Source organism: Psammomys obesus, unplaced genomic scaffold (assembly GCF_907164565.1).
Source record: "Psammomys obesus unplaced genomic scaffold, mPsaObe1.curated_primary_1811, whole genome shotgun sequence".
In the NCBI taxonomy this organism is placed as follows: Eukaryota; Metazoa; Chordata; class Mammalia; order Rodentia; family Muridae; genus Psammomys; species Psammomys obesus.
Window position 1 is genome coordinate 16,811,026 of NW_026596095.1, and position 27,248 is coordinate 16,838,273.

The window sequence follows — 27,248 nt, forward strand, 5'->3', positions numbered from 1 at the left end:
GCCTCTGCCTCTGCCTCTGCCTCTGCCTCTGCCTCTGCCTCTGCCTCCTTGAGTGCTGGAATTATAGGCATGCGCCACTGTGCCTGGCACCCCTCATTTTCAATGTGCCTTACAAATAAATTCAGTGTTTCCACAAAATAAATTGGTCTGGATTTAGAACCTGGAAAACTTATAATAAAATAATTAAAATAAGAGCAAGAGTATTCACATCAGGTGGCTATGTATGCCTACTTCGGAACATTAAACCCAACAAAATATTAATATATTTTAATTCTTGTCTTAGAAGGTTAATGTCCTTTCTTTCTAAAGGCGCTGCTGTTAAATATGTCTGAATGTTTCATTTTAAGGACACTGATGTATAAATTAAGCACAATATTGCCAGAACAGCTTTGAACAGGATTGTATATTTCTTTGCTTTGTACTTATTTTCAGTCATAAACACTTGTCCCCATAATATTTAAAGAGAATGAAACTTAAAACGTAAAGTAAATGGCTTTTATTTCTCCTACTGTGTCAGAAAGTTATTTGCATTAGGAGAATATCTTATTGTTAGTGGCTTGTAGAACCGTTTTAAACATCACTGGAAGTAAAATTTTAGGGTCTGATAGAAGAAAATTAACTAATCTGTAATATGTATAATCCTCAGACCCAATATGTTTTAGTCATGATTTTTCCTTTAGGGTTCTATTTATACTTTTAATCATGGAATGAAAAATTGGAAATCTTACAATCAGTGCAATAAAGAGTATACATCTCCATAGGCTGGAATATCATTCCAGAGACTTTGCTAGATTATGAAATTTTGTAAAAGTCTGTGCTTTACTCAGTGTGCAGAACTACAGGATTGTATAGTATTTTACAAGTAGAGATGTTGCTGTAAATAAAATGGGTGTTGGGCTGTTTATTATTATTTGCCCAATGCAGTATTATTTAATAGGCTGTCACAATTAAAAAGACACAGACACCTTTAAAATTTTTTAATTACCTTATTTACCTTGGGCTGGGCATATATTTTACCTACATTGTCTCAATAACCTCATTATTCACCTCCTTGCCCCCATCCAATGCCATCTGCCTTAACCATTCCTATCTGGGCTACCTTCCATCCATAATCTTACAAATACTTGCTTGTATTCTTCATAGGGGCCTTTCCATGACATTATTGGAGTCCTTCCTCTCAGCCCACATGGTTCCTTCTCTACACTAACCCATCGTGGAGTCCTCTTTCCTCCTCTCTTCTTGTCCATCCATCTGTCTCATGATTCTCCTGTTCCCAAAGCCCAGGAACCTTAGCCATGCCTACCGAATTCTGCCCTGCCCAGGTTTCAGGCCTTTTAATCAACCAATTAGGAATAATGTCTTAGGCAGGTTGACACAACAAAGATAGGTGTATCCACGCAGTAACCAGATGTTGAGGGTCAAAATACAAGCATCAGACTGACCCCCCAACATAAGGAGAAAAAAGAGATTTCACCTGGATGTGCTGGTGCCGAAGACTTGCCTGTCGGCAGCAGTCTCTTTCTCCATTCAGAAGAACAGGCTCAAAACCATTAGTGCATTCAGATTGTTTTATTATCCCCCCTCACTCGGGGTGTGTGTGTGTGTGTGTTTAAATGTTTGGTGACTTGTAGCCCATTCATATATAAATAACGAGTAAAAAAAGATCTGATCGATTTGGCAACTCAGATCTAAAGAATGCTGCATGGGTCGCAAGACTCTAAGATGGTCCTTAAATTCTCAGTCTTTATTAAGATTTCCCAGGGACCAAGAAGAATAAGAAATGCCACCCCTTTCAGTAAGACACCTGAAAAAGCTCCTAAAATCACTGCTATTTTTTCACATAAACATAATTAATTACTAGAAAATAATTTTACTTTAAAAGTCATTAAATCGTAAAGAACCATTAAATCATGGGTCTACTGAAGGAGTACCTATTACTTCCTTAGATCCTAGTGGAACTCTGTTGGGTGGGTATTCACTGCATATGTTTTGGGTGAATCAGTTCAAGAATAAAACTAGATTTTCAGGATGGACATGGTGGCGTATGTCCTTAATCTGAGTACTTGGGAGACAGAGGCAGGTGGATCTCTGAATCGGGGGCCAGCCTGGGCTACAGAGTGATTACAAGGACAGCCAGGGCTACACTGAGAAACCTTGTCTGAGAGGGGAAAAAGACTAAAATTGCCATTTTGGAAAATGGAGCATCCTTTATGAAATTTGGCATTCGTCCCATGGTAGCTCAAATTTCATTTCACAGGGCAAAATCTATACTTTTAAGTATTAACAGTGAATAAGTAATGACAGCTTAACACAGGTAGGCACAGCTGTAGGAAGGCCATTTATCAATCCCATATTAACTTTTGCTTAAAACATACTTTCATGGCTCAAACCCAGGGCAATGAAGTATATCAAACAGTGCACAAACCAAATGAATTGTTGAGATTTAAGTCACAAACAGCTAAGGATAGGAGTATGCAGCAGAGACGGGCAGGAGTCTGAGCACAGGCTGCTCTCATTGCCTTATTCAAGTACATCTGTGTTTGTTCTCATTTATAAGCAGATACCTGGAAACTAGCCATGGCTAGCACGATCGTCGTGGTAGGGCTTTTCCTGGGTTAGATATTCCACCGGTTTTAATTGGCAGCCATGTCTTATCTAAAAAGTGCAGATGTGTGAACAAGTCAGACACAATGGCAATGGGGTTGGGGGTGGGGGTCCAAAAGATGGACCTTGAACCTGCTTCTGAATTGTTTCCAAGCTTTTTTCTCTTCAAGTGGCCAAAGAAAACCTCATTGCACATCTCACTCACAAACCCTGCATATTTGTTTTCTCAAATTATCTTAAATGTCTAGTAGGCCTACCTTAGGGTTAAGAAGCATAAGAGCTGACACCAGTTTACTAAAAAGAATGGCCGCCTTCAGGGAGCTCCGGCACTACTCTGCTTGCTGGACTTCTGCGCTGAGCCATTTAATATGTTACATAAATGATGAGGATGATTTTGTTGATGATAGTGGTCTGGCCTGCTTCTGCAATATTAAGTTTTAATGTTTTCTGTGCTTGAACATTGAAAAGTTTCTCATGATTGATTAGAGCTGCTTGCTGGCTATTTCAGAACATTACTTTTAAAAGCTCTGTGTTGACAAAATAATTTATTACTAAAACTCTCGAGATTACTCTTGAAACACAATCAGTACCATGTGATTCTGAGAGCTGTGTTCAGTGGACAGTAGGGAAGTAAAGAGGCGAATTAAGGCAATTGTCTTAATATTTAAAGCCTGTCCCTGTCCATGAGCCAGAAAGGCTGTGTAACCAATAGCCAGGGTAAAAATACTTGAAATTTTCTGGAGCTTTATTTTCATTTCTATTACAATACCTGAGCAGTAGGGCTTCTACAAAGGGAAGAAAATGGCTTAACCCTCAATTTCTGAGTGCAGGCTTGAAAACAATTTATTTTAAATCAATGGGAAGGTAACATGGAAATACAAATATGTCCATTTATGTGATTAGATGTGATGATTGTAATAATAATAGTGAAAAGAAAGACTAAATCAATCATGAGACTTTCCTTCAAATTATACCATTTGGACAAAGTAGGCAAAGCCAGTTGCCAAGAATCAATTCAGTTAAAGCAGCAGATGGCATGGGGTTACCATTCCCTGAATGTTTTCCTGCATCAATAGTAATAGACTAATTCCATCATTTCTCATGTTGTTTTTATACCCAGGTGCTCAGCAAATATGAATTCATCATTGCAGCACTCCTGACGAAGGAAAAAATTAATAAAATACAACAAAAACTAAAATGAAAGTTAATTTGAAAGCACCTGTATAAGACACGAGGAGAAATTAAATTGCATGTTTAGATTAATTATACAGAGAAAGGTAGCAGCGTTCTATTCTTCACCCAGAACAAAAGAATTTGTTAGGAGAAGGGTTTCAGTGGGAGAGGACTGGGGTGGCAGAGGGCCATGGGGGATTGCCAAATAATAACCAAGGCTCATTCTTTAGGTGTGTGAAGTTGTCAAACAAAGAGTAGAGATAATCAGGAAACTTCCCTGAGGGTCATCCTTTCAAAACAGTGTCAGTATGTCAGAAAGGTATTTTTCTCAATCCGTATGCCTGCATTTCTCTTCCCTCGAGTCTGTCACCCCAAACCATGGCTTCTCACCAGTTCTAAAATTGAAAATGAAGGAATAAATAAAATGCTCTTCCTCATCGCTCAACAAGGGCTGCCCGAGCTTCCTCAGGAAGCTGGAAGAGTGTCCAGCGACATTTGTTTCCATAGAGGACGGTACCAGGAAACTGAAACCACGTTAGTAGACAGCAAAGTGTCCCACCTCCCCTGGCCTCTGGCCTCCTCCGAACGGCTTCCTTAGGGAAGGGATGCGCAGCCACAGTCCTCCACCTCCCAGCAATGGCCCATTTAGCCCCTAGTCTTGCTCCCTGGACCGTGGGGGTGCCGGCGCAGCGCCATCCCGGGTGCATTTTATCTTTGCCCCATGCTTTTCCCGGCCTTGTGCCTGTGCAGTGTCCGTCCTAAGAAAGGGATGGGATGGAGCCCAGAGGGGAGACCCCTTCTGACACACCCCCCCCACACACACACCCTAGAGCCCCCGTGGGTATCCGACCAGAAGAAGCTCTTCTTTACTACGGGTTTCTCCGGTAGAGAAGGAGACAGTAAACACCAGGCTGGCCCCTTCCTCCCTGAGTTTCTCCTACAAAAACTTCAAGGAGACAGAAAGGCACTGGGGAGAGGGCTTCGTGTTAAAGATGGTCAAGTTCCGTCTGTCTTCGTGCAGTCTTTGTTCCTTAAAGTAAAACAGTCGTTCACCACGCTTCAGCTTAGAGACCACAGGGTCCGCCTCCATCTGTAACGCATTGGGAGCTTTGGCACTGCGCGCACAAATCCAAACAGAAGTAAGTATTAAGGACAGTTGAATGTGTAGCTGCCAAGACTGCTGAGCTGTTTTGGCTCAGCGCTTGCTCAGTAGTAAAAGAAGTAGACTGCATTTGGGTTTGGCAAGGTCACTGTAAAGTCCTTAATCTGCCACTAGAGGCTGCTCTGAAGTCTTAATACGAGGGCTAATGTAGGAAGAAGAGACCCTCCCTCCCCCAGCTAGGAACTGGAAGAGTCTGGAAGTGGTGCTAGTTTTCAGTTCACACGGCGATGTTTCGCCCCCACAGACAGCCTTCCATTTTTCCTTTCTTTCTTCCCCTTCCTCCCTCCCTGCCCTCCCTTCCCCTCTCCCCTCCCTTGCTGTCTTTCTTTCTCCTTTCTTTAGTTCATACCAGCGATTAATTCTTACTTTTGCTTTAGTGCGTCTGTATTCCAAAGTAGTGTAGTATATGTACCTGGAATGTCTGAGTCCTCTATTGCTAAGTTTTCATTGTGCTGTTAGAAAGAAACCCTCTTGCGTAAGAGGCAGAGTTCACGATCGAGATGCACCGTGTCTGTAGCTTTTCTTACAAACCATTCCCGTGGATTAAATGGCGGCTCTTTACCGCAGTCCCCTTTTAGTAATATAAGGAGTATTGAGAAAGAATTTCTTTTTTTTTCAAAAGCCATGATATAATTAGATCTCAAACAAGCAAACGCCAGATGACACAAGGTCAAGATTTATGAAGAGTTTCGGGAGCTGATGGCGACGTCCCCTCTTATTAAAAGCATATTGCGTTCTGACAAGTGAGACCCACCCCTCCGTGTCAGATGGCAAACTGCTAATCGAGCACATGAGACTTACACGTGCACCGTTTTCAGATGTGTCTGTTTTATGTGTGTGAAAGTTTGCTTTGCCTGTGTATGACTGTGCATCGTTTGTGTGCCTAATGCCTGCAAAGGCTGGAAAAGAGTGTCAGATCCCCTGTAACTGGAGAGAAAGAGGATTGCGAGACGCCATGTGGGTGCTGGGAACCAAATTCAGGTCCTCTGCAGGCTGTCTGGCTCTTAACCACTGAGCTGCCTCTGAAGCCCTGTGCTAGATGTTTTCTGTGTCAGGATTTAATGTTTATGACAGTCTAATAAAATATATCATAATCTGTTTGGTAAAAATCATTTGCATGTGTGTTTATGGGGTGTTAAAGAGCTGTGTACTTTAGTTAGGTGTAATGGTGCATTTCTTTAATCCTGCCATGCATTTGGGAGGCAAAGGCAGGCAGATCTTTGTGAGGCTAGCCTGGTCTACATAGCAAGTTCCAGGACACCCAGGACTGTAGAGAGAGATACCCTGTTATAAGAAAGAAAGAAAAAGAAAGGAAGGAAGGAAGGAAGGAAGGAAGGAAGGAAGGAAGGAAGGAAGGAAAGAAAGAAAGAAAGAAAGAAAGAAAGAAAGAAAGAAAGAAAGAAAGAAAGAAAGAAGGAAAGAAAGAAGGAAAGAAAGAAAGAAAAAACTACACACTTGCATAGATCACTTACAGCCTCCTTACTGCCCATCCTTCTGGTCTTGGATCCTGAAATACTGATTAGGGGGACTGAGAGAAAAAAGAAAGGACAGAAACACAGATACCTATACAGTGAACTTGGGATCGGATGGGATTCTCCAAATGTTACCCCTGCAACCTGGAACTTCAGCATATTTATTATTTTCAGCGTGGGGGAAGAGATAGCCAGTCTTGGTAGGAGGCTTCCGTAGGCAATAGTTTGAGGCTGTAAACATCTGGGAGGAGGGTGTGTTTTTCTGTTTATGTCTGTGTGTGCACAGAGGCCAGAAGAGGGCATTGGATGTGCTCTCTTATTACTCTCTGCTTATTTCTTTGAGGCAAGATCTCTCCTTAAGTCTGAGGCTCATGTTTTCTTGGCCAAGCTGGAAGCCAGCAAGTCACAACCATCCTCCTGTCTCTGAATCTCTCAGAGCTGGGATTGTCAATGTGGATGGAGTGCCCTGTTTGTTACATGGGTACTTGTACTTGAACTCCTGTCCTCGTGGCTTCACAGAAAGCACTGCTATCCACTAAGTTAACTCTCCAGATCCAGGTGCCCTATGTTTAAGGACACCATAGGAACTAGGAATTAACTCACTACTAATACTTGTGGAGAAATTTTTAAAAGGAGAAATTTTCCCAGAGAGTTTCCTAGGGACTCACAGCATTTGTACCAATAGTCTAGAAAACTTGAAAAAAGAAAACAAGAAACAAATGAAAATCCAATTTACTGTCTATAAAAAGCCTGAATACCACTCTAGTTGTTGAGTTTTCTTTATGGATAGCTATACCCTTGCACTAATATTTTATAATTTCTTTGTCCTGTTACTGTCAGGTTTGTAAAGGACTAGAAGTTACCAAAACAAAGGCTGTCATTTAGATATGAAGAGTTTTCCCACAAAGGCCCAAATATAAATGCTTGACAGGCAGAGAGTAAATGCTAGGAATTCCTGAGGGCTTTATCTTCACCTGTGGATTCATCCATTAATTGATTCAGTATTTGATTGCGTTCCTGGGAGATGAATCCTAGTCAGAAGAAACAGGTCACAGTGGGGCAGGCCTTTCAAGAATATGTTGCTCCTTCTCCCACACCCTCCTGCTGTCCACTCTGCAGTAAGCCACTTCATATTTTATAGCACATAACATTCTATTTCACCATGCATGGAAACATGGTCTGAAACCATAAATCAAAATAAGTATTTCCGAGTCCAGGACAGGCAAGGCTACACAGAGCAACCCTGTCTCAAAAAAACATAAACACAAAAAATACTTCCTCCTTTTAAATTATTTCATTCTCGTATTTTGTCATAGCAATAAAAGTCTGAGTAGCCTAGAAATTTGGCATGGTCAAGTGGGGACATTGATGTGACTACAAGATCATCAAGGGTTCAAAGCCTTTGCTACTGGTTTGTGGGAGGAATTTGGAAAACGTTGGAGGTGTGAACTAGTGGAGCCCTAGAATGCTGTAATCAGAGCTAAGAAGACAGTTCTGATGGATTTTTCAGAAGACCAGAATGCCAACAGAAATAGAGACAGTGAAAACGGTACTCATGACGTTTTGATGAGGATAAAGACTGTTGGGAGCTAAGTTAGGAGCCATGCATGTTGTGTTGTGTCAATTTGTCTAAATTGTCTTGGTGCTCTAAGACTGTTTGGGAGACTGAGCTTCAAAATGTGATCATCAGCTGGGTTTGGCAGCACATGCCTTTAATCCCAACACTTTCATAAAAGGCAGAGGGAGAGCTCTGACTCTGAGACCCAGTCTGGTTCACATACCAAGTTCCAGGACCACCGGTGTTACATAGAGCCCTTCCCTCAAAGGAAAAAAGGAGAGGGAGGGATGGGGCACTATGGTCATCTGTGGAATGTATTCGGAGATAGCCCAGCATTCAGGGTGTTGCATGATTATACTTAGTTGCTCTACCCAGGTTTAAAATGAGAACTGGGAGCAAAAATTAAAGCAGAAAAGTCTGAAGAATCTATGTTCATCTCAAGGATATTAAAGAATAAAGTCGCTGAAAGACTTTCCCTTGAGAACAGAGTGTCTTTTGGGTACCCAGCTTGAATGGTCATGGCTAACAAGTTGTTTCCTCAGGATTCATTTCACCATGTTCAGCTGCCTGGGTATTCAGAGGTCACGAAAGCCGTGATTCAAGTAAATCTATTTATTGCTGGAGCTGATAATAGATCTTGTCATTATTCATGCGATACTAACTTTGCTGATATGAAGAACTCAAAAGTTGTGGAGTCATTCGGACTTCCACCTAGTTTTCAAAGGAAGGACAGGCAATGTAGGTCAAGGCCAGGATTCCTTTGAGTAGCCCAAAAAGGGTGACCCAGGAAGTGATTAGAATTAAGACAAAGATAGAATGGAGACCCCAAGGAAATAGAAATGCCAGGGATGTGGACTGTCTGCCAAGGAAAACATAGCCAGGGAGAATAAAGTGTAAGAGAAAACCTGGAGTGTTAGAACTGTCAAGTCCTTTGAAGCACACATCATGCTACTGTGTGCTCCAGGTACTAGACTGTAGGATTTAACGTTTGTCCCTTTGTGTTTCAGCCTGGATTTGATCTCATCTTTCTTTTTCATAATCTAGTTGTTCCCTTTTGGAATGAGAACACTTTCTCTTTGACAGCATACTTTGGGTGTATATAATTTTTTTAATGTTACAGAGACTCACAGCTTAGAACTTCACTTGAGTCTTGACAGAGACCTTGTATTTGGACGTTAAAACAATATTGGAATCGTTTAGGTTTGGGGTCTCTTGGAGAAAGAATAGATACATTTCTGCATTGAGATGGACATGAACCTTGGGAGAAATTTTACAATTTGGATATGAAATGTTCCCCAAAGGGCCAAGTGCTCAAGGCTTGGGTGCCAGCTGGTGGGATTTGGGCAAGTATTCGGACCATATAGGCACCACCCATCATCAGTATCCATCACAAAGAGATTGACTTTATGCTATCAGCTCTGACATTCTGCCTTGCCATGCTTGGAGCCAGAAGCAATGAAGCCAAGTGGTTGGACACTGAGGCCTCTGTAATCAGGAGCCAAAATAAACCTTTATTCCTGTTAAATTAGTCCCCTCAGGTATTTTGGGACTATATATAGTCCCAAAGATTATAGCTCTTTAATCTTTGGTTAACATAAAAGATGTAACTCAAACATGTCTAAAGACATGACTTGTAAAAGCATACACATTAGGTGGTGTAAAGTGTACGTATTTGTCATATTTAAGCTGTGCTCCTTCGTGACACCCAAATAAAGTACCTCTTCCCTTTAATACCAAGATGAAAAATAAAAAATATCCATGTAAAAATCTTAGCTTAGAAATCAAGACCAAGATGGAGGACAGGGGCTGGAGAGATGGTTTAGCAGTTAAGAGTGCTGAAAGCTATTCCACAGGACCTGGGTTCAATTCACAGCACCCACATGGTGGCAGGCAACTGTCTGTAACTCCAAGATCTGAAACATACAGACATACAGGCAGGCAAAACACCAATGCACATAAAATTAAAATAGATAAATTATTATTAAAAGAAGTAGGATATTTCCTGGGGTGCAGTAATTTGAAGCATGAAGTTAGTGTATTAAGTTTAAAGATCAGATTCTAGTTGAACACTAGGTCTCAGCTATATAAACTCAGGCTAACTGTTCTAAATAATGTAGATCTCGTGATATTCTGTTCTGCTTTAATTTTGTGAGTGCACATTTGATTTCAAAGTTTAAGCTAAACTTTGATATTTTATGTGCAATTATTGACTAACTGTGGTTGGATTTAGAGTATAGTTTATCATTTATGTTTAAAAGAAAGACCAAAATCACAGCCTTTTAATTATCTCAAATTATGGCCCTGTCAGTCTATTAGATGCTTTGTCTAAACTTTTATGGTTTCCTTCTCGATAAACCTCAAGTTGGAATGTTTTGAAGAGTTGGAACATTATTTCTCATTATAATTTGAGTAGATATTTTACAAAACCATACATTTATTTGAGCCTTTATTGATCCCTAGATCTGGACCTTTAACTCCTTGGGTGAGAATCAGTCATGCTGTTCAGGCATAATCATTGTTACTATTTTAACACAAGATCCTCCAATTAGAGTACATATTCAATTGATTTGGAAGTGTTAATTGCAAAGATATATTGACTAAAATTATAGATTACATATTGCTTTATCAAGAGTTGTTTATCAAGTTATTTAGTTTCTTTATTCTAAGGGGAAATGGCCAAGGAGGAAGCCTAACCATGTTTGTGCAAAGCTTTTTACAAAATTGAAGTCCTCTTCTGTGTCCTATAATTTGGGGGAATTTACTAATTGTTCTGTGCATTAGAGCAAATGGATGCAGAATTATTTATGTGGGACTTCCTTATCTTTGCACAACTTTTAGACTGATTTCTATCTAGTCAGCTGCCTTTGAACTTTCATAAGTATTTGCCAACATGGCTTCTATTTCATCAAGTTATTAAAGTAACAGGGGAGAATATCTGTATTCAAAGTCACTCTGGTTTCATAAAACTGGCAAAACTACCACTAAAATAACATTATAGCAAGACTTTTCTGAAGAATATATTTTGTTCATTTTCATATTTTGAATTTGGCTTTACATTAGTCAGTTATCAGTTAACTCTGTATTTACACACTGTAGCTTTGACTTTCTGTACAATTATTGTTTCAATAATTCAGCACTGACTTTAGATCACTTACCTCAGGAAATGTAGTTTTAGCAGACCAGTGAGATCAAAGCCCTATTAGGATGGGATCAAAGTGAGATTTTTAGGTGAGTGTCAACAACTCATTAGAGAAAATGTTTGGTAAAGATACAGCAAGACCTGGAAAGGATCTTCAAGAAAACACTGCTGTTTTATTTTTCATTTTTGAAGAAAAATGATACATTTCTCTACTGATAGAAAAGGAAGAAAAAAATCAGACACTGATGATTTAAGAGAGAGAATGCCTTGTGGAGTGGAATAATGATGGCGTCCCGCGCACATTACCCATGCACGTGAAAAGGCACTGGTCTGTCACTAGTGTAAGCCCGTCACTCTACCACTGTCCTCCTTCACTAACTTTCCTTTTGACGCAGTAAATACAGTGGTTGTCAGGCACGGTGGCACACGCCTGTAATCCCAGCTCTTGGGAAGGCAGAGGCAGAGGCAGACGTGGGCAGATCTCTGTGATTTCGAGTCCAACCTGGTACAAAGCGAGTCCAGGACAGCCAAGGCTACATGGAGAAACCCTGTCTTAAAAAACAAAAATAAAAAAAAAAGAAAGAGAAAGAAAGAAAGAAAAAAAGAAAGAAAGAAAGAAAGAAAGAAAGAAAGAAAGAAAGAAAGAAAGAAAGAAAGAGAGAAAGAGAGAGAAAGAAAGAAAAATGGTCAAATGAGAAAACTGAAAGAGGACATTCTAACTGAAGGTTAGCCAAGACATTCTGGGAAAACAAGAAAAGAGTTATTATTTCACCACCACCGCCACCACCACCACCACCACCACCACCACCCCCCCCCCCCGCTAAAAAAAAAAAAAAACTATATTGCACACATCTTTATCCCTGGACTTGATGGCAGATAAGAACAGTAGAAGATCATGTTCGTTTACTTGGATAACTGTGTACATTCCAGAAGAGTGTGGATTCAGGGAAATACAACCTGGCTTTGCAACTGACAACCTTTCTCTTTCTCACTGAAAAGTTAACATTGTAGAATTTAAAAAAAAATAGTATCTGTCATTAAAATAAAAATTTTCCCTGGGCATTTCAAAATACTTGATTTAATATGACACATGGCTAAATGAATCAGCTAGTCCTTTAGGCTATGTGCTGTCTTGCTTCACTGTGTTTTCCTTCTGCCTTCCTGTGCTCTGTTTACTAGTTCAGAGGAGGAAAGTTCCTTCTTTTGTTTTTCCATGGAATTTCAATGATCGACAGACTCTGCTTTAGTGATAACGAAATAACATTGCTCTCAGCTGTCGGTCCCCGCCCCCTCTGTTATGGTTGGGACATTGAAATGCTCCCCATGGACTCATGTGTTGAAAGCTTGGTCCTATACTATTGAGAGGACGTGGAAACTTCTTGAAGTGGGACCGAGTTGGAGGAGGTAGCCCCCTGAGACATGCCCTTGAAGAGGATCTTGGGACCCTGGCCATCTTCCCCGAACTTTGCTAACCTGACCACAATGAGGTAAGCAGCCTCCTCTGCCAAGCCTTTCTGCCTTGCTGTTATGCTTTCCACTGGCCCCCAAACAATCAGGCCAGATGGACAGAAACAGGGAGTCGAAATAAATCACCTTTTAAGTAAATTTTTTTTAAAACTTTACTGTCAAAGCAGTGGAAGGCAAACCAACAAACTAGCTCTCTTGGTTTTCAAATAGAAGGGGAAAAATGGCTGTGTTTTTCCTAATAGGAAACAAATTATTGGAAAATAAAATGTTTCATCATATTCACATACTGATATATGGTGATAATTATAACAGTGTTCTTTTTTAATTTTTTATAACAGTGTTCTTAGCTTCTTTTAATTCTCTCCTGTCCCCCCTTCCATTCTTCCTCCCTTCAATGCTTATTGTCCCTTTCTTTTAGCCTCCAGATTTTTTTCTGTAGTATTTGTCATGTGTGTGTGTGTGTGTGCATGTGTGTGTACGCTTTTTACCCCTGATGGGAAAATAATAGTCTTGCTTTTCACTGAAATTTATATAGAGATTTACAGGTTTACATACAGAATAATGTGACCAGGCTCTGGCTAAATTATAGTCTACTTTATGCCTGTGTTATCTTTTGTTTATTAATTAATGAGCATTTGGGATAATATCCACTTTTTGGCTATTTTGAGTAATGCTTCAATGAATACTGATGTATAAGAGTTTGGCCAGGTAGTGGTAGTACACATTTTTAATCCCAGCATTCAGGAGGCAGAAGCAGAGGCAGGCAGACCTATGTGAGTTCAAGGACAGCCTGCTCTACAGAGTAAGTTCCAGGACAGCCAAAGCTACAGAGGAAAACTTTGACTTGAAAACCAAAAAACAACAAAAAAAGGAGTTTTTGCCTGAGTATGAACACTTTTTCCTGGAGCTATTCCTAGGAATAAAATTCCTGTCATTTGGTGACTTTACAGTTACATTTTCAGAGCTGGGAAGTCAGTGTTGAAGCCTTCTCAGGGATGCCGATCAATAAATAGATATTTCATGGTACAGAAGTCAAGCATTGCTCTGGTTCTTTTTCCCTTTACCACAGGGAGAAATCGTTGTTCCACAGTTTTCAAATGCTCCTGTGTTCATTACTTTATTATTGCTGTTATGAAACACCATGACCAAGGTAACTTGTAGAAGAAAACGTTTATTTGGGTTTACTGTTCCAGGGGGTTAGAGTCCGAGATGGTGTTGTGAAGGCAGCAGGCCACAGTTATAATGGCTGGAGCAGCAGCTGAGGGCTCACATCTCGAACCACAAGCATAAGGCAGAAAGAGGAAACTGAAAATGGCCTGAGTCTCTAAACTCTCAAAGCCTGCCTCCAATGACACCCTAGCTCCAACAAGACCACACCTTCTAAGCTTTCCCTGATGGTACCAACAACTGAAGACCAAGTATCCAAACGCCTGAGAAGATGTGACATTTTTCATTCAAACCACCATGGCTCCCTCATTCTAAAACTTGTTAGAACTGAAGTAGAATATTTGTGCGTGGGGGGGGGGGGGTTCCCCCTGGTTATCAGTCTATACCAGACAAGGGATCTATTTGCAACCTTTATGTGCCAAGAACAATGAGCAGCAAGCACTAAGTCAGTGTAAATACAAAATAAAATAAAATTTCATGATTCTAATTTGTGTCTTTCAGGATCAGCCCAAGAAATACTCTAGGTTATCCAAGCAGAAAAGAATTTAACAGGGCTAGAGAGATGTCTCAGAGATCAAGAGCACTGGCTGCTCTTCCAGAGGTCCTGAGTTCAATTCCTAGGGACCACATGGTGGCTCATGACCATCGATAAGGAGATATGGTACTGTCTTCTGGCCTGCAAGCCAGAAAAAGAATTTAAAAAAGAAAATGAAGAAGTTGTCTGTTGTTAAAGGGACTTGGACAGAATGCAGAGGTGAGTGCTAGGCCCCTTGTTTTAAGAAGGCACATTCATGTCTTTCTGATCTAGAAACAAAAACAACCAATATTACCCTGAAGTGAGTAAATTAGGTGTTATGCCAATAATGCCCGGAACCGCAGAGGTGTTAGGTGAGAGGGAAGGACGGGGCGGTGAGAGTTCAGAGGTCACCAAATCATATCTGTCCTTGACAATCCTTTCTCCTCACTCCTTTAGAAAGAGTGGCTCCTTCACTGATTGTCTTCCAAGCTTCACACAAGTGCACATCAAACCGTGGAGCCCAACCTGTGTGAAGACTCAGAAGTGTGAGGCCGTGAGGCCAGCCCTGCAGAGCAGGGATGTGTAGTGTTTGAAAGGGTGACCCAGTGATAATGGACAATATCTAACCAATCTTGAAAGGACACACTCTCAATTGCCATGAGGGCATAAGTATTTTACATGTATCTGTGGCAATTTAATATGTAGGCATGTTCCAAAGGAGTGTAAGGACAGAACAGCGGGTTCTGAAGCCAGTCAGTGTCTTTTCTGACACATTTGCCTCATCCTCTCCCCCACCAAGGCATTCCCCCTGTTAGTCTTCTAATGCTACTGGTTGATTGTAGACAATTCTAAGTACAGGCTTGGGGCATGTAGTGTAAGTAAAGTGGAAGACATTTTTTTTTATTGTGTACCTGTGCCCTCAACTCTTATCAAGCCAATCCTGAATTTTCCAAGTTAATTTAGATTTTCCTAAGTGGTACAGATGGGAAGTAAGGAATTCTGTCTGTTCTGCCTGTTGGACTGTTGTTTTGATTGATTGGGCATCAAGTGTCACAATCAACATCCCCTGGCCACCAGCGTCTAGGAAACTGATGTCTTTCATTCAGTCATACACATAAAGTTTTTATGATTAATTTTATGATTAATTTATAATTAATCATCACGGGCACACAATCATTCCTCCAACACACAACACACACCGCAGCACATGTGTGAAGGTCAGAGGACAACCAGCAGGTGTCAGTTCTTTCCCTCTACCCTGCTGAGCCTGGGGACAGGTTGTCAGGCTAAGCCATCTCATTGGCCTACGTATATAAATTTAATCAGTGGTATTCTGTATAGGTTTGGGTTGATAAGACCATGCATGGAGACAACCAAGAATCCGTGCACAGATGTAGCACATGGCAGCTCAGTCTCCAAGTGGGTTCCCTAGTAAGGGGAACAGGCGCTGTCTCTGACATGAACTCAGTGGCTGATTCTTTGATGCCCCTCCCTGAAAAGGGGAGCAGCCTTACCAGACAACAGAGGAAGACAATGCAGCCAGTCCTGATGAGACCTGGTAGGCTAGGGTCAGAGGAAAGGGAGGAGGACCTCCCCTATCAGTGGACTGGGGGAGGGGCATGGGAGGAGATGATGGAGCGAGGGTGGGATTGGGAGGAGAACAAGGAAGGGGATAAGCTGGGATACAAAGTGAATACATTGTAATAAATAAAAAATTAATTAAGTTTAAAAATCATCTATAAGAAGACACATCCTTACATATGCAGCTATGCAGAAGACAACCTCAGGTTTCTTCATTTGTTGCTAGGGAGGGCAAAGCTAAATTTTAAGTCCTTCTGCTTTCATAGAATAATCCATCTTCTCTCCTTCCTGGACAGTTCCCAATTACTTTCACTCTTCCCTATAAAACCGATAGAGCTCAGTTAAGCTCTCCATGCCCACTAATTTCATAGAGCATTTGAGGGAACTTTGTATGTATCAGGAGAGACAAAGAGCACCATGCCGTGACCAAGGCCAGGTTCTTGAAGCATGCTTGTAATGTGCTAAGTTATTTAGGGAATGCTGCCATCATGTTCACTCAAGAGTAAGGTGACTCTGGGAAACAATGTTTTTTTTTTCAAGGTAATAATTTACATTTATTATTATTAAAAAAAAAGAATACAGCATTGTCTGATTGGTTTCGTAAGAGCAAAGGCAACAGTCAGTCAGTCGTTTCTTCGGCTCATTCATTCAGTCCTTGAGCAAAACTTAAGCCAAGGTTACTTTGGTAGGATTTAAATCAGTGAAGCATATGTGAATAAAATGATATTAGGTCTATGTAATTCTGAATAATAAAATAAAGATTAAGATGGCAATATGTCCCGCAAGTACTGGTATTTAAACTTTAAAAATCAATCAAGAGAGAAGATTAAGTGGTGTTTCTTTGGTACTAAAAATGTAAAGCTGGGACCAAATTGTTCTATTTTCACAGATTTAAGATACAAGGATTGATATTTAAAGACATTAATGTGACTATTAAACCCTTCAGTTTGTAAAGGCATTCCTGGGAAGCACACTTAGCAGAAATCCCTGAGTATATTCAATCCTCTATTAGTATCTTCCTTCAAAAACAAAGAGGAATAATTTAAAACCTTTGTAAGACATAAACACAGCACTTAGCGAAAGCAGAGCTAGTTTTGAAGGCTCCCTCTGCAGCCTGTAACACAGGGCACCTCAGGCTCCACGGAGCAGCATAGTCTAAGATGAAGCCACTCAGTCATCCTTCAGCAAGCCAACAAACCACTCGCTTATGGACTCTCTGTTTAGTTTCAGCCAGTCAATATTGTTCTTCACTGTTTCCAACACTTGTTCTCTGGGTCTCTCTCCCGCTCCAGCATTTGGATACCTTGCAAAAAAGCTCTGCATCTAGAAAAGAGAGGAAGAGTACTTAGGAAAGTCATTTGCAGCCCACTTTCCTCAGGAATTCCATTTGGAAACCGGCTTTGTGTTTCCTGATGGGAAATTTGTTATGATGACATCTCCTGGTGTGGCACTCAGAGCAAGCCTGCCAGGCACATGAGCAATCACTTGTCTTGGCTGTGGGCCTCTTTAACCACAAGAAGCTGTATGGTAGGGGAGGAGGGCACCATGCCATGGTTAGTATGCTCACGTCTGTGGATTTCTCTATTGTCTGTGCATTTCCCAAAGTGCCCGTGGGCATTGTGGCCTGTGCCATGATAGTTTTGCTCCAGTCTTTCACTGTAGGGGTGTGAAGAATTTCATATACTTACAGTTCATTTCCTAAAGACACGTAAGAAGAATCTGTCTTCAACAGAGTTCTATACTCTTCCCTACCCTCCAAACTCCCCCTCAATTCAACAAGAGTATTATCTGCCTTTTTTTTTCTAATGAAAATTATTTTCTTCTTCTAAACATATGCAAGAATCTAAACATTTTAATATCTAATACACAGATATGGGAATTTCATGACCTCTCCTTGGCCTACGTTAATGGACATTTCTGTATCCTTCCCTGGGATTTCAGAGATTTGGGGTTAGTTTCAAAAATCCCAAACTACCAATTCTGAATGGACTCAAATCTCAACCAACTTACCCCAGAGTCACAGACACCTGGACCAGGGGAAATACGCACCGTACACACTTTTGAGAACCGGTCCCAGCCTTCCCGGGCCTTACATCTTTTCAGTTTTTTTAAACCTCATTATTTCTTTGTCATTTGAATCATTTTTTTAGGTCAGGGGAAAAAGGCAGTGTATAACTGGTTAGATAAGGGGTTTTCCTTTTCTTCTTGTGTCTGGGATTTGATTGGAGAAGAGCTTAAGTGTGTTCTTTCCTAGACAAGTAGAAAGAAATTTGCCTCCATACCTGCCAGAGCTGCACCTCAGTGTTGAAGGGTTCAGCTATGGTGACAATCCGGCCAAGGTTTCTGTCATTGATTGTGTACCTGCAGAGGTGTGGAGGAGAGTAAAACAGAATATTAGTGTCCATGCATGAAATCTTTTACTAGATAAAAAAGGTATGTGTAGTGTGTGTATGTGTGTGCGTGGGCATGTGTGTATGTGCGTATGTGTGTGCGTGAAGTAGTTTTCAAAGGAAGTTACACACAGTAGGAAAATATAAGATGTCTCAGAGAATAAAAAGTGCCTGCCATGTAAGCCTGATGCCCTAAGATCCCACGGTGGAATGAAAGAACTGATTCCTGAAAGTTACCCTTGGCCTGTACACACATGCATAACCAATAAACTAAAGAACACACACTTTTGTAATCATATTCAGCACTAGTGTCTATAAAGTCCCGACTTCCTTTTGCATATAGATTTCATGCCATTTCTCAGATATGGTAGACTGCTTGTTGTATCCCTCAAATACTTTCTTTTCTCCTGGGTAAAGGGCATACAGATAATGACTGACTTTCTCAGCCTTCCTCAGTACTAGGTACAGATGGGCAACCTAATTCTTATCAATAAAACACAAACCAAGTCATGCATCAAACTAGATCATGAAGGGAAATGGCCTGTCTGTTTTAGTCTAGTGGTTGTTGCTGCTGCCGCTGTAATGGAACACCCGTGACTAAGTAATATGTAAAGAAAGATTTATTTAAGTTCCTGGTTGTAGGGAGTCCAAGAATGAAGCTGTAGCCTATGCTTAGCTTTTGATAAGGGCGTCACTGCTTCACCTCACGCTAGAGAGCAGGCAAGTCCTCAGTAGGCTTCTGTGTGAGAAGCCAGTCAGAGCTAGCAGTGGACACAACCTCTAGGCATATCTAACCCACGCAAGAACACAGAGTCACTCATGACTTCACCCCCATGGGGCTTCCTTCTTTCCCTACAGACGGATATACAAAACTCATTGCAACTAATCACAGTGAAAAGAAAGAAAGAAAGAAAGAAAGAAAGAAAGAAAGAAAGAAAGAAAGAAAGAAAGAAAGAAAGAAAGAAAAAAAAGAAAGAAGTCTACAAAGTCAAGTTTCACTTGACCACTGAAATACTGGGAGACAGATATTGGAAAATATACCAACAGATAAATCAATAGGAGAAATTTTATACCCTAGAATTATTATATTCCAAAACCAAACACAGTGGAAGGTAGAAGCAGATAGTTTTCTTTATGCTAGTTTTTAAAGTTCTATGCTGTAAAGGAGAGCTGTTTACAAACAAAAGTAAAAGAAATTGGGGCAAATCAATTGTAGTACACCTACAGGAAACCATTACAAAGTGGCAAGAGGGAGCAGTATGCTGAGACTGACTTATGCAGAGGGATGAAAGGTGTGAGCTTCTGCACTCACCCAAACCCCGTCTTCACCGCAGACAGAGCTGGATTTCTATCCACCTCTTCAGCAGCCCCAACTCCTCAGTCATTACCCAAAGGTGACCACTAGGTACCAACACCGCCTCTCAATCACTTCCACCCTTGGCAGAAAATACTGCCTCTCATTTACAGAGTTCTTGCCTTCCAGATCCCCTTTCTGCCCTCACACTATACATCTGTCCCTTCCATTCACTCGCTTCCACGGAGGATACACTTGCATTGCACCAACTGCTAGTCTTTCTCTCTACTCCAAGCTGTGCCTCCACCCTGGGTCATTTCCACATGATCCCTGCAAATTATGATCGCCTCTGTTTCTTAGGCCTGTTTCCAGTGACGTTTTCTGTGCTCCACTTTAGCCACCCAACTCCCATGATGCCTTGGGCTCATTTTAAACCTGCATCCAAAATTACGCGTTTGTGTGGTGTCTACAAAATATGCTTTTCAGTTTTCACCCTGCCCAATCTTAGCTTAACCTGGATTTCTGGTCCATTGACTCTTCATTGGCAGCTACTACTGGACCATAGGCCTCCCTTTTATGCTCCACTTCTTTATTTATGTAGTTGAGATGTGATGGCTTAACACGCTCAGACTTTGAATTAAGCCCTAAGCTCCCTTGTAGTGTACTAATTCATGTCTAGCAAAACCCTAACTGGGATGAAATCATTTGGTCTCAGGTTGTTTCAGGCAGTCGGGTTCTGGTCTGAGAAGTCATCACAGTCTCCCATACTGCCTCACTGTTTTAAATATCAGCTGATAACCCCCACCTTAATAGTCCTCCTCCATTTCCCTGGCCAACTCCTTCATTTCCCTTTAACCCACCTCTTACAAATGTTTTCTCTCTCTTCCAACCTCTAAACACTAGCCCTCCCTTTTTCCCTCCTCTTAAAGATGTCTTTTCCTTCCCCTGTACAGAGACATACAAAATAACTCCCCCTCACACCTGTCTCCCTCTAACACCTGCACTTTGACTGCTGGATTTTTTTTTTCTACTTATAAAACAACTACTTTAAAAAAAAAAAAAATCTCCAGTTGGTTCCACATACCGGAACTTTCTCATCAGCATTTAAATACTCTAGGTACATTAAAATATGTTCAATATAAGAAAGGAAAGAGAGGGGCTGGAGAGATGGCTCAGTGGTTACAAGTACTGGCTGCTCTTCCAGAGGCCCAGGTTCAATTCCCAGCACCCACCTGGTAGCTCAAAACTGTCTGTAACCCAAGTTTCAGGGGTTCTACACCCTTACACAGACATACATGCAGGTAAAAATACCAATGTACATAATAATAATAATAATAATAATAATTAAAAAATTAATCTGACTTTTTAAAAAAAGTTGTCTCTCCCTCCCATACTTGGTCAAACTTTCAGGAGATTTTGCTACAGACTCTTGTTGGCTGTTTTCATTTGGAGTCATTTCCTGTCACTGCTCTTTAAAACTCTTTTTAATAAAAGTTTTATTTTTGCAGTTGTTAATTATGTGTATGGAGGAGGTGGTGATATGTGCCCATCAGTGCAAGTGCCTGGGATGGCAGGCATGAGTGCCTCTGGAGCTGGAATTATGGGTGGTTATGAGGGTCTTGACATGAGTTCTCAGAACTGAACTCTTGACAAGGGGAGCAAGCACCTTCAACTGCCTGACAGTCTCTCTAGCCATGAATATCTATTTCCACAATTATTAATGGCTTTTATATCAATAAGTCTAACTGACTTTTCTTTTTTTGATCTTCAGTTTACTCAAATTTTCAGTGACATCCAACATGAGAACATATCTCCTTTGGAAAAAAAACATCTCCCCTCTTACTCTTAAGAGAAAAGCATACACCAGGCAGTGGTGGTTCATGCCTTTAATCTCACCATCCTGGAGGAACAGGCAGGCAGATCTCTGTGAGTTCAAGGACAGCTTGGTCTACAGAGTGAGTCCTCTATAGAGATCAGCCAAGGGTACACAGAGAAGCCCTGTCTTTAAAAAAAAAATAAAAACAATAAAAGAAAAAAGATATGAACACTACATGTAGCAAGCTGAACACTGCTAGAAACTCAAGCATCGTGCTGGTTACCTTACTTTCTTCTCCTGCCATATCCCCTCCAAGTTCCGCGAGTCCTTCAACTTCACCATCACTACATGGTCCAGTTTTCCCTGTTTTTCCGCTGCCAGTTGACTATTGTATTTTGCTGGGACCATGGCAGAAGTTAATTGTGTTTCCCAAATCTGTTCTGGTCTCCACAGTGCCCATGCTTCCTCATTACCGATGGAAGCAGTCATTTTCAAAATAAACCCATCATTTCGCTTCACCCCACACTTCTAGGGACTGACTTCTCATTGCTCTTAGAAGAAAAGTCAAATTTTAACATGACTCTAACCGTTTTGACCTTTATTCTTTTCATTCCTGGTAGCCTCAGCCAAGATAGCTCAGCTCTTGTTTACCTAGTTCATTCCTGTCCTTCCTTTGGTTCAGCAAGCACTTCCTTGCGGAGGCCTTGTCTCCAACTTCTCTCAAGTTGCTTACTTTCCCCTTTGCATTAACTTGGTGTGCCCAGAGCCTCTCTTCTAGGTAGTTACTACCTAGAGTGCATGCATGCATTTGAAAAATTCCTGAGATATATTACTCTTGCCAAAGTCTTAAGTTCTGTGAAAACAGAGAGCTGTGCCTGTCTTTCCTGCTGAAGCCCCAAATATCGAGCCTAGCTCAAGGAAAGAATTCTAATTTAAAGTGAGGTATTAGGGCTTAGAGAGACGCCTCAGCAGTTAAGAGCACTTGTTGTTCTTCTAGAAGACCAGGGTGCAATTCCTAGCACACTCATGGTGGCTCACAATTATCTGTAACTCCAGTTCTGGAGGATCTGACACCCTCTCCTGGCCTCCCCAAGCACCATACGTGCATGTGGTACATACATATACACAGGCAAAACACTCATACCCATCAGATAAGAAAAAAAATTAAGTCAAAAATAAAGAAATAAAATTAAATATTAGCAAGTCTATGTAAGAACAGCACTAAGTACAGGAACATCCTGGGAAGGTGATCAGTTACTATAAAAAAAGAATTGTTTACCAGAAATCCTAAAATCCTTTCATTTAGTAGCAATATGATATGAAAAGAGTAAATCATGAAAACATGTGGTTAACATGACTCCATGTGTAGCAAATAAGCATTCAGAGAGAAATGACTCAAGAACAAAGACTGATGTGAAAGCAGAAATTATTTCTGACTAATTCCATTATAGATTACTTAAGCATTCTTATTGCCTGCAGCTTCTGCAGAACACACATATCAGTATTGTCAGAGGAAGATGGGAATTTTTAAAAGAAAAAATATGTTGGTTGCTGCAGCGAGAGTCTTTGAGTCCCAAGAACAGCTGCTAATTGCAATCATAGTTATCTGAATGGCCTATAGTTTGTGCATTATTATTGTTGCACTCTTAGTGACTAAAAATTGTAGCAACAAATACATCAAATAAAAACTGGAAATACTTGTGTAAACACTACCTACACTTGAGCAAATTATGTTTATCTCAAGGTCCCTATGACCTTGAGAGGTCCCATATGAGGTGCAGAAACATTCTGTGTCTTCTTCGCAATGCCTAAAAGTACAATAAGAATTCAAGTGTATCTTAAATAGCTTGAAAAAGGTAGGTGAGGTCATCTTCTTGAACTTAATATTCAATACCTAATATCACACCATATAGGAATTATTTTGATGTATCCAAAACTTAGAATTAGCTTGAGATAATGTTTACATGCTGAGGTCATGTTCCTTATGTCAAAATTACTGAATTTTTTCATCTGTAACAAACTAAAATCAAGTTTGATCAAACTTGTCACCTACTTAGGTCACTGAGCTTCACAGTTTCACCTAAGGGCTGAGGAGACTCAAGGGTAAAGAGTCGTTTCCCGCCTGTACTGGAGCTTTGTGGTTAAGGCTCAAACTGGAAATGACAGCAGTGTCCTGGCAAGCAGAAGTCACAGAGCCCGATAGAAAAGCAGACTATTTATCTGAGGCTCACAATAAACTGTTCAGAAATAGAGGAAGCAACATCACTCAATCCAAAATTTGGAAAACATTCAAGAGTTTGGAAATACTTGAATAAAGCTTGGCTCATTTCCGTTTAACTTGTCTTTTATTATAATTGTTTTGTTTTGTTTTTTTTGTAGGGAAATTTCCCTACAATTGTATTTCTTCAAACCAAACATAGTTAATAATGCCTTTTGTGTAACAGACATGTGGCTATTGTATGATTTTGTGTTTGGGTCATCTGCAATAGTATCTCACGAAAGTTAAAGCATCCAGAGATGAAATGTTAAAGGCCTTGGGCTGTGACAACAGTTAATCAACTCATTGCCCTTGGAAAACAGTTTAGTTTATAAGATCTAACATGTTTACTTTAAAGCCACATGTTTATGGCTCTGTAACAAGGTAAAACCCACTTTTCTACTTATTCATTGTTAAGGTATATAATAAACAAAATATTTTTTTATTTTTTCACAATAATTTAAAAGTAAACTTTGTGCTTCATTTATATAAATTTCTTGCAGCATATGTAAACCTGGGGTCTTTCAGCTAACACCAAACACAGTAGGAATCATTAGGCATTCATCTTATAAAAGAAAGGGCTCCTCGTACAGTATTAACTCATATGCTCAGATAACACACTCTTGTTGAACAGATTTACTCGATTTAAACCAAGCCTTTCACTGAAACAATTATAAACAGATGAACCATGGATATGAACTCAAGGACAGACATATCCTAAGACCAGTGTTTAGAAATGAATGAACAGTTACTCTCAGTGGTCACAAGAAGAGACAGACGTCTCCCATGAACAGACAAAAGCAATGTAGGAAACTGTAGAGCAAGAGATACAGTGTACATCTCTGAAGGAAAAGAAATACAGACAGACACAATGGTACCAGTGAAAATCAGAGATAAAAGTCATCCCCGTGGCTCTATTTCTCAGAGGACCAGTAATTACCGACCTCTGCTGAAAAGAAAGATTAAAACACATGATAAAGAGACTTCTTAACATGAGGCGTTCAGGGAGAGTGACCTTTCATCAGTGTCCACATTAATCTGGGAAATATATTTAGCCTATATTCTATCTTACATTCTGCCAAATAAATGTCTTTTTGACAGAAGTTGAGCCTTGCATTCAGAGGATCAGAGCCAGCATCAGCAGCAACACATCCTCGGCATGGGGCTAAAGAAATAAGCGTGGTTATGGTTGCTCTGCTCTTCTTTTGCCATCAGTAGTTCTAATTTCCAAGCTGCTGTTACTAGGCGTGAGTATAGGTCAGTCATTTGAGTATGTGCTTTTTCCTTTGCAAACACAAGAGCCTGCATCCTCCAGTCTTCATCACCAACAAACTATGTCCACACACACACACATATGCACACACAGAGGCATGCACCTCCCCCAAAGTGCTAAGAAATGTAGTTCCCTTTTAAGAAGCATTCACAATACTTAGAGTTTATTATCTTGTCCAAGAAGATGAAACTTTGCTGCAGATATGAGTTCTGGACAAATAAGGTTCTTCTTGGAGCCCAACTCCGGAAATTTTCACCTAGTTTTCAGCAAATAGTAGCTGAGAACTAACTATGTATCTGACATTTTGCTATATATCAGTATAGGGCAGACTTACATTAACTCGTTCATTATTATTATTACTATTATTATTATCATTTGCACTGGTATTTTGCTTTCATGTATGTTTGTGTGAGAGTGTCCCTGGAACTGAAGTTACAGACAGTTGTGAGCTGCCATGTATGTGCTGGAAATTGAACCTGGGTCTCCTGGAAGAACAGCCAGTGCTCTTGACCACTGAGCCATCTCTCCAGCCCCAAATTAACTCATTTTAATTAAACAAACAAAAAAAGTAGTACAAATTGGTTCTCTCTCCAGATTTCAGAATCCTGTGGATCAACTGGAAACAGTAACTCTAAGAAAAAAGAATTATGCCTAAAATGAATGGACCTGGAAGAACAGTCCTTTACCTCTAGAAATATGCCCCTTCAGAATGGTACAGAGGTCAGAGAATGCACACCAAGGAGAAAAAGGAGGCTCCTGTAGAGAGTGTCAAACAAGAAGAACAAGAGGCGGTATCTGTCCATCTTACCTGCTGACCAGATAGTCCCAGTTCAGTTGGATCCAGTTCCATGCCATGCTCTTCCCGTAGCTGTTGTATGAGATGTAGCGGATGACTGTAAATACGTCCTGAGTTTTAATAATATTGGGGTCTTTGACCATTTCTAGAAACCTAAGGAAGTGCAAGAAGAAAACTGCTTCAAAATGAACTTTGAATGTCAACTGTTACCTAAATTTCAAGGTCATACAACTTTTATTCCAGCAACTCAGTTCCCGAGGTATCAACTGCATGAGTTAAATATGACAAATGAGGAAAGATTTTTTTTTAAAAAAAAATTAGTGTGTTTAACTGTTTTTAAAGAATAATCTCAAATTTTGATGAGTACTGAAATATAAACATCTAAATCTAATAATTTAGAATTAGTTAATACTGACTATTAAAATAATTATTAAAAATTAAACTAATTTAAATTTTAAATCATTTTAGAAATGCCAAAAAATTAAAACTAAACTTTAAGAGTTACTCTGATAAAAGAATAATTATTGAATATAAGCACTAACTTGTCTATTATCCCACCGAATTAAAGAAAAAAGTATGTTAAAGAAAAACTTTAGGTCTTATTCTATAAGATAAAGCTTAAACTTTACATGCTAATATAAGCTATTTAGCAATAAGTATAGTTTAATATGAATAAGTCCAGGATGAATTAAATAACAAATGGGTAAATGTTCATCAATTGTTATGCTGTGGTGTTAACTAGAGTTGACCTTCTAAGCCCATATTGCTATTAGAATTGTTTCTATCTGAAGTCATCACATGCTTTGTTTACTATGAGAAAGGCACCTCAAAAATATCTACTGATGATAATCAGATATATTTTCATAATCTTCTTGCCCTGTTCCACGGTTTCCTACATGTTGGCTTGGACCATTCCTATTTTTAGGGGAGATATGGATTAAGAACCACATTTAAAGATCACTGCTCAACTTGAGGTGTTGAGATATGAGGTATATTAGAGAAACAGTCTTCATCAAAGACTGGAATGCTTAGTCGAAGGAGGTGAATTTCTTTGAGAGGTGAACATTGTCTCTGTTTCCTGGCTGTCATGTGGTGAGCAGCCTTCCTTCTCCTGAGATGTTCCAGCCTTCTGTCAGGCCTAAGAGCATTGAAACATGAACTCAACTCTCTGAGCCATGAGCCATAATTAATCTTTCCTCACTTTAAGTTGATTTCTTGGGTGTTCTGGCACAGTAATCAAAAGAAAGACATTTGACCTCAGAAATTTACCATAAGTGAGACTGAAGAAAACTCAAGTTTTCAGGTAAGTTCATGTGACGTGGGACATTGCAATACACCACCCTGTCCTTTCGTTATTCAGAGAAAGGTCCTCTAATCAATACCTAACTTTGGGCCATGCCCAGTGTGTAATGGGAGCACAGCTGTATGTCATTGGCAAGATGAGGTGACTCTATCAATTGGTTTAAGGCACACCCATGATACTTTGGCTTGTCGGCTGCGTAGTGGAACCCTTAACTTATCTTCAGTTTCAAAATAAGATGTGCAGGGGTGCTGAAAAAGCCTCTGGGCAAACCAAAGTGCT

General features: G+C 40.2%; 1 protein-coding gene across 1 annotated transcript in view; it reads right to left on the reverse strand.

Moving 5' to 3' along the window:
• Positions 1 to 16,366: 16,366 nt before the first annotated feature.
• The window catches only part of Enpep (glutamyl aminopeptidase), a 76,328-nt gene continuing 65,446 nt past the window's right edge, over positions 16,367 to 27,248 (reverse strand). The window contains exons 18-20 of the mRNA XM_055628105.1: positions 25,679 to 25,819; positions 18,123 to 18,201; positions 16,367 to 17,163 (exon numbers count right to left, since the gene is read on the reverse strand). Coding sequence (XP_055484080.1) covers positions 17,011 to 17,163; positions 18,123 to 18,201; positions 25,679 to 25,819 — 373 coding nt within the window. The 3' untranslated portion in view covers positions 16,367 to 17,010. The remainder of the gene's footprint in view (positions 17,164 to 18,122; positions 18,202 to 25,678; positions 25,820 to 27,248) is intronic.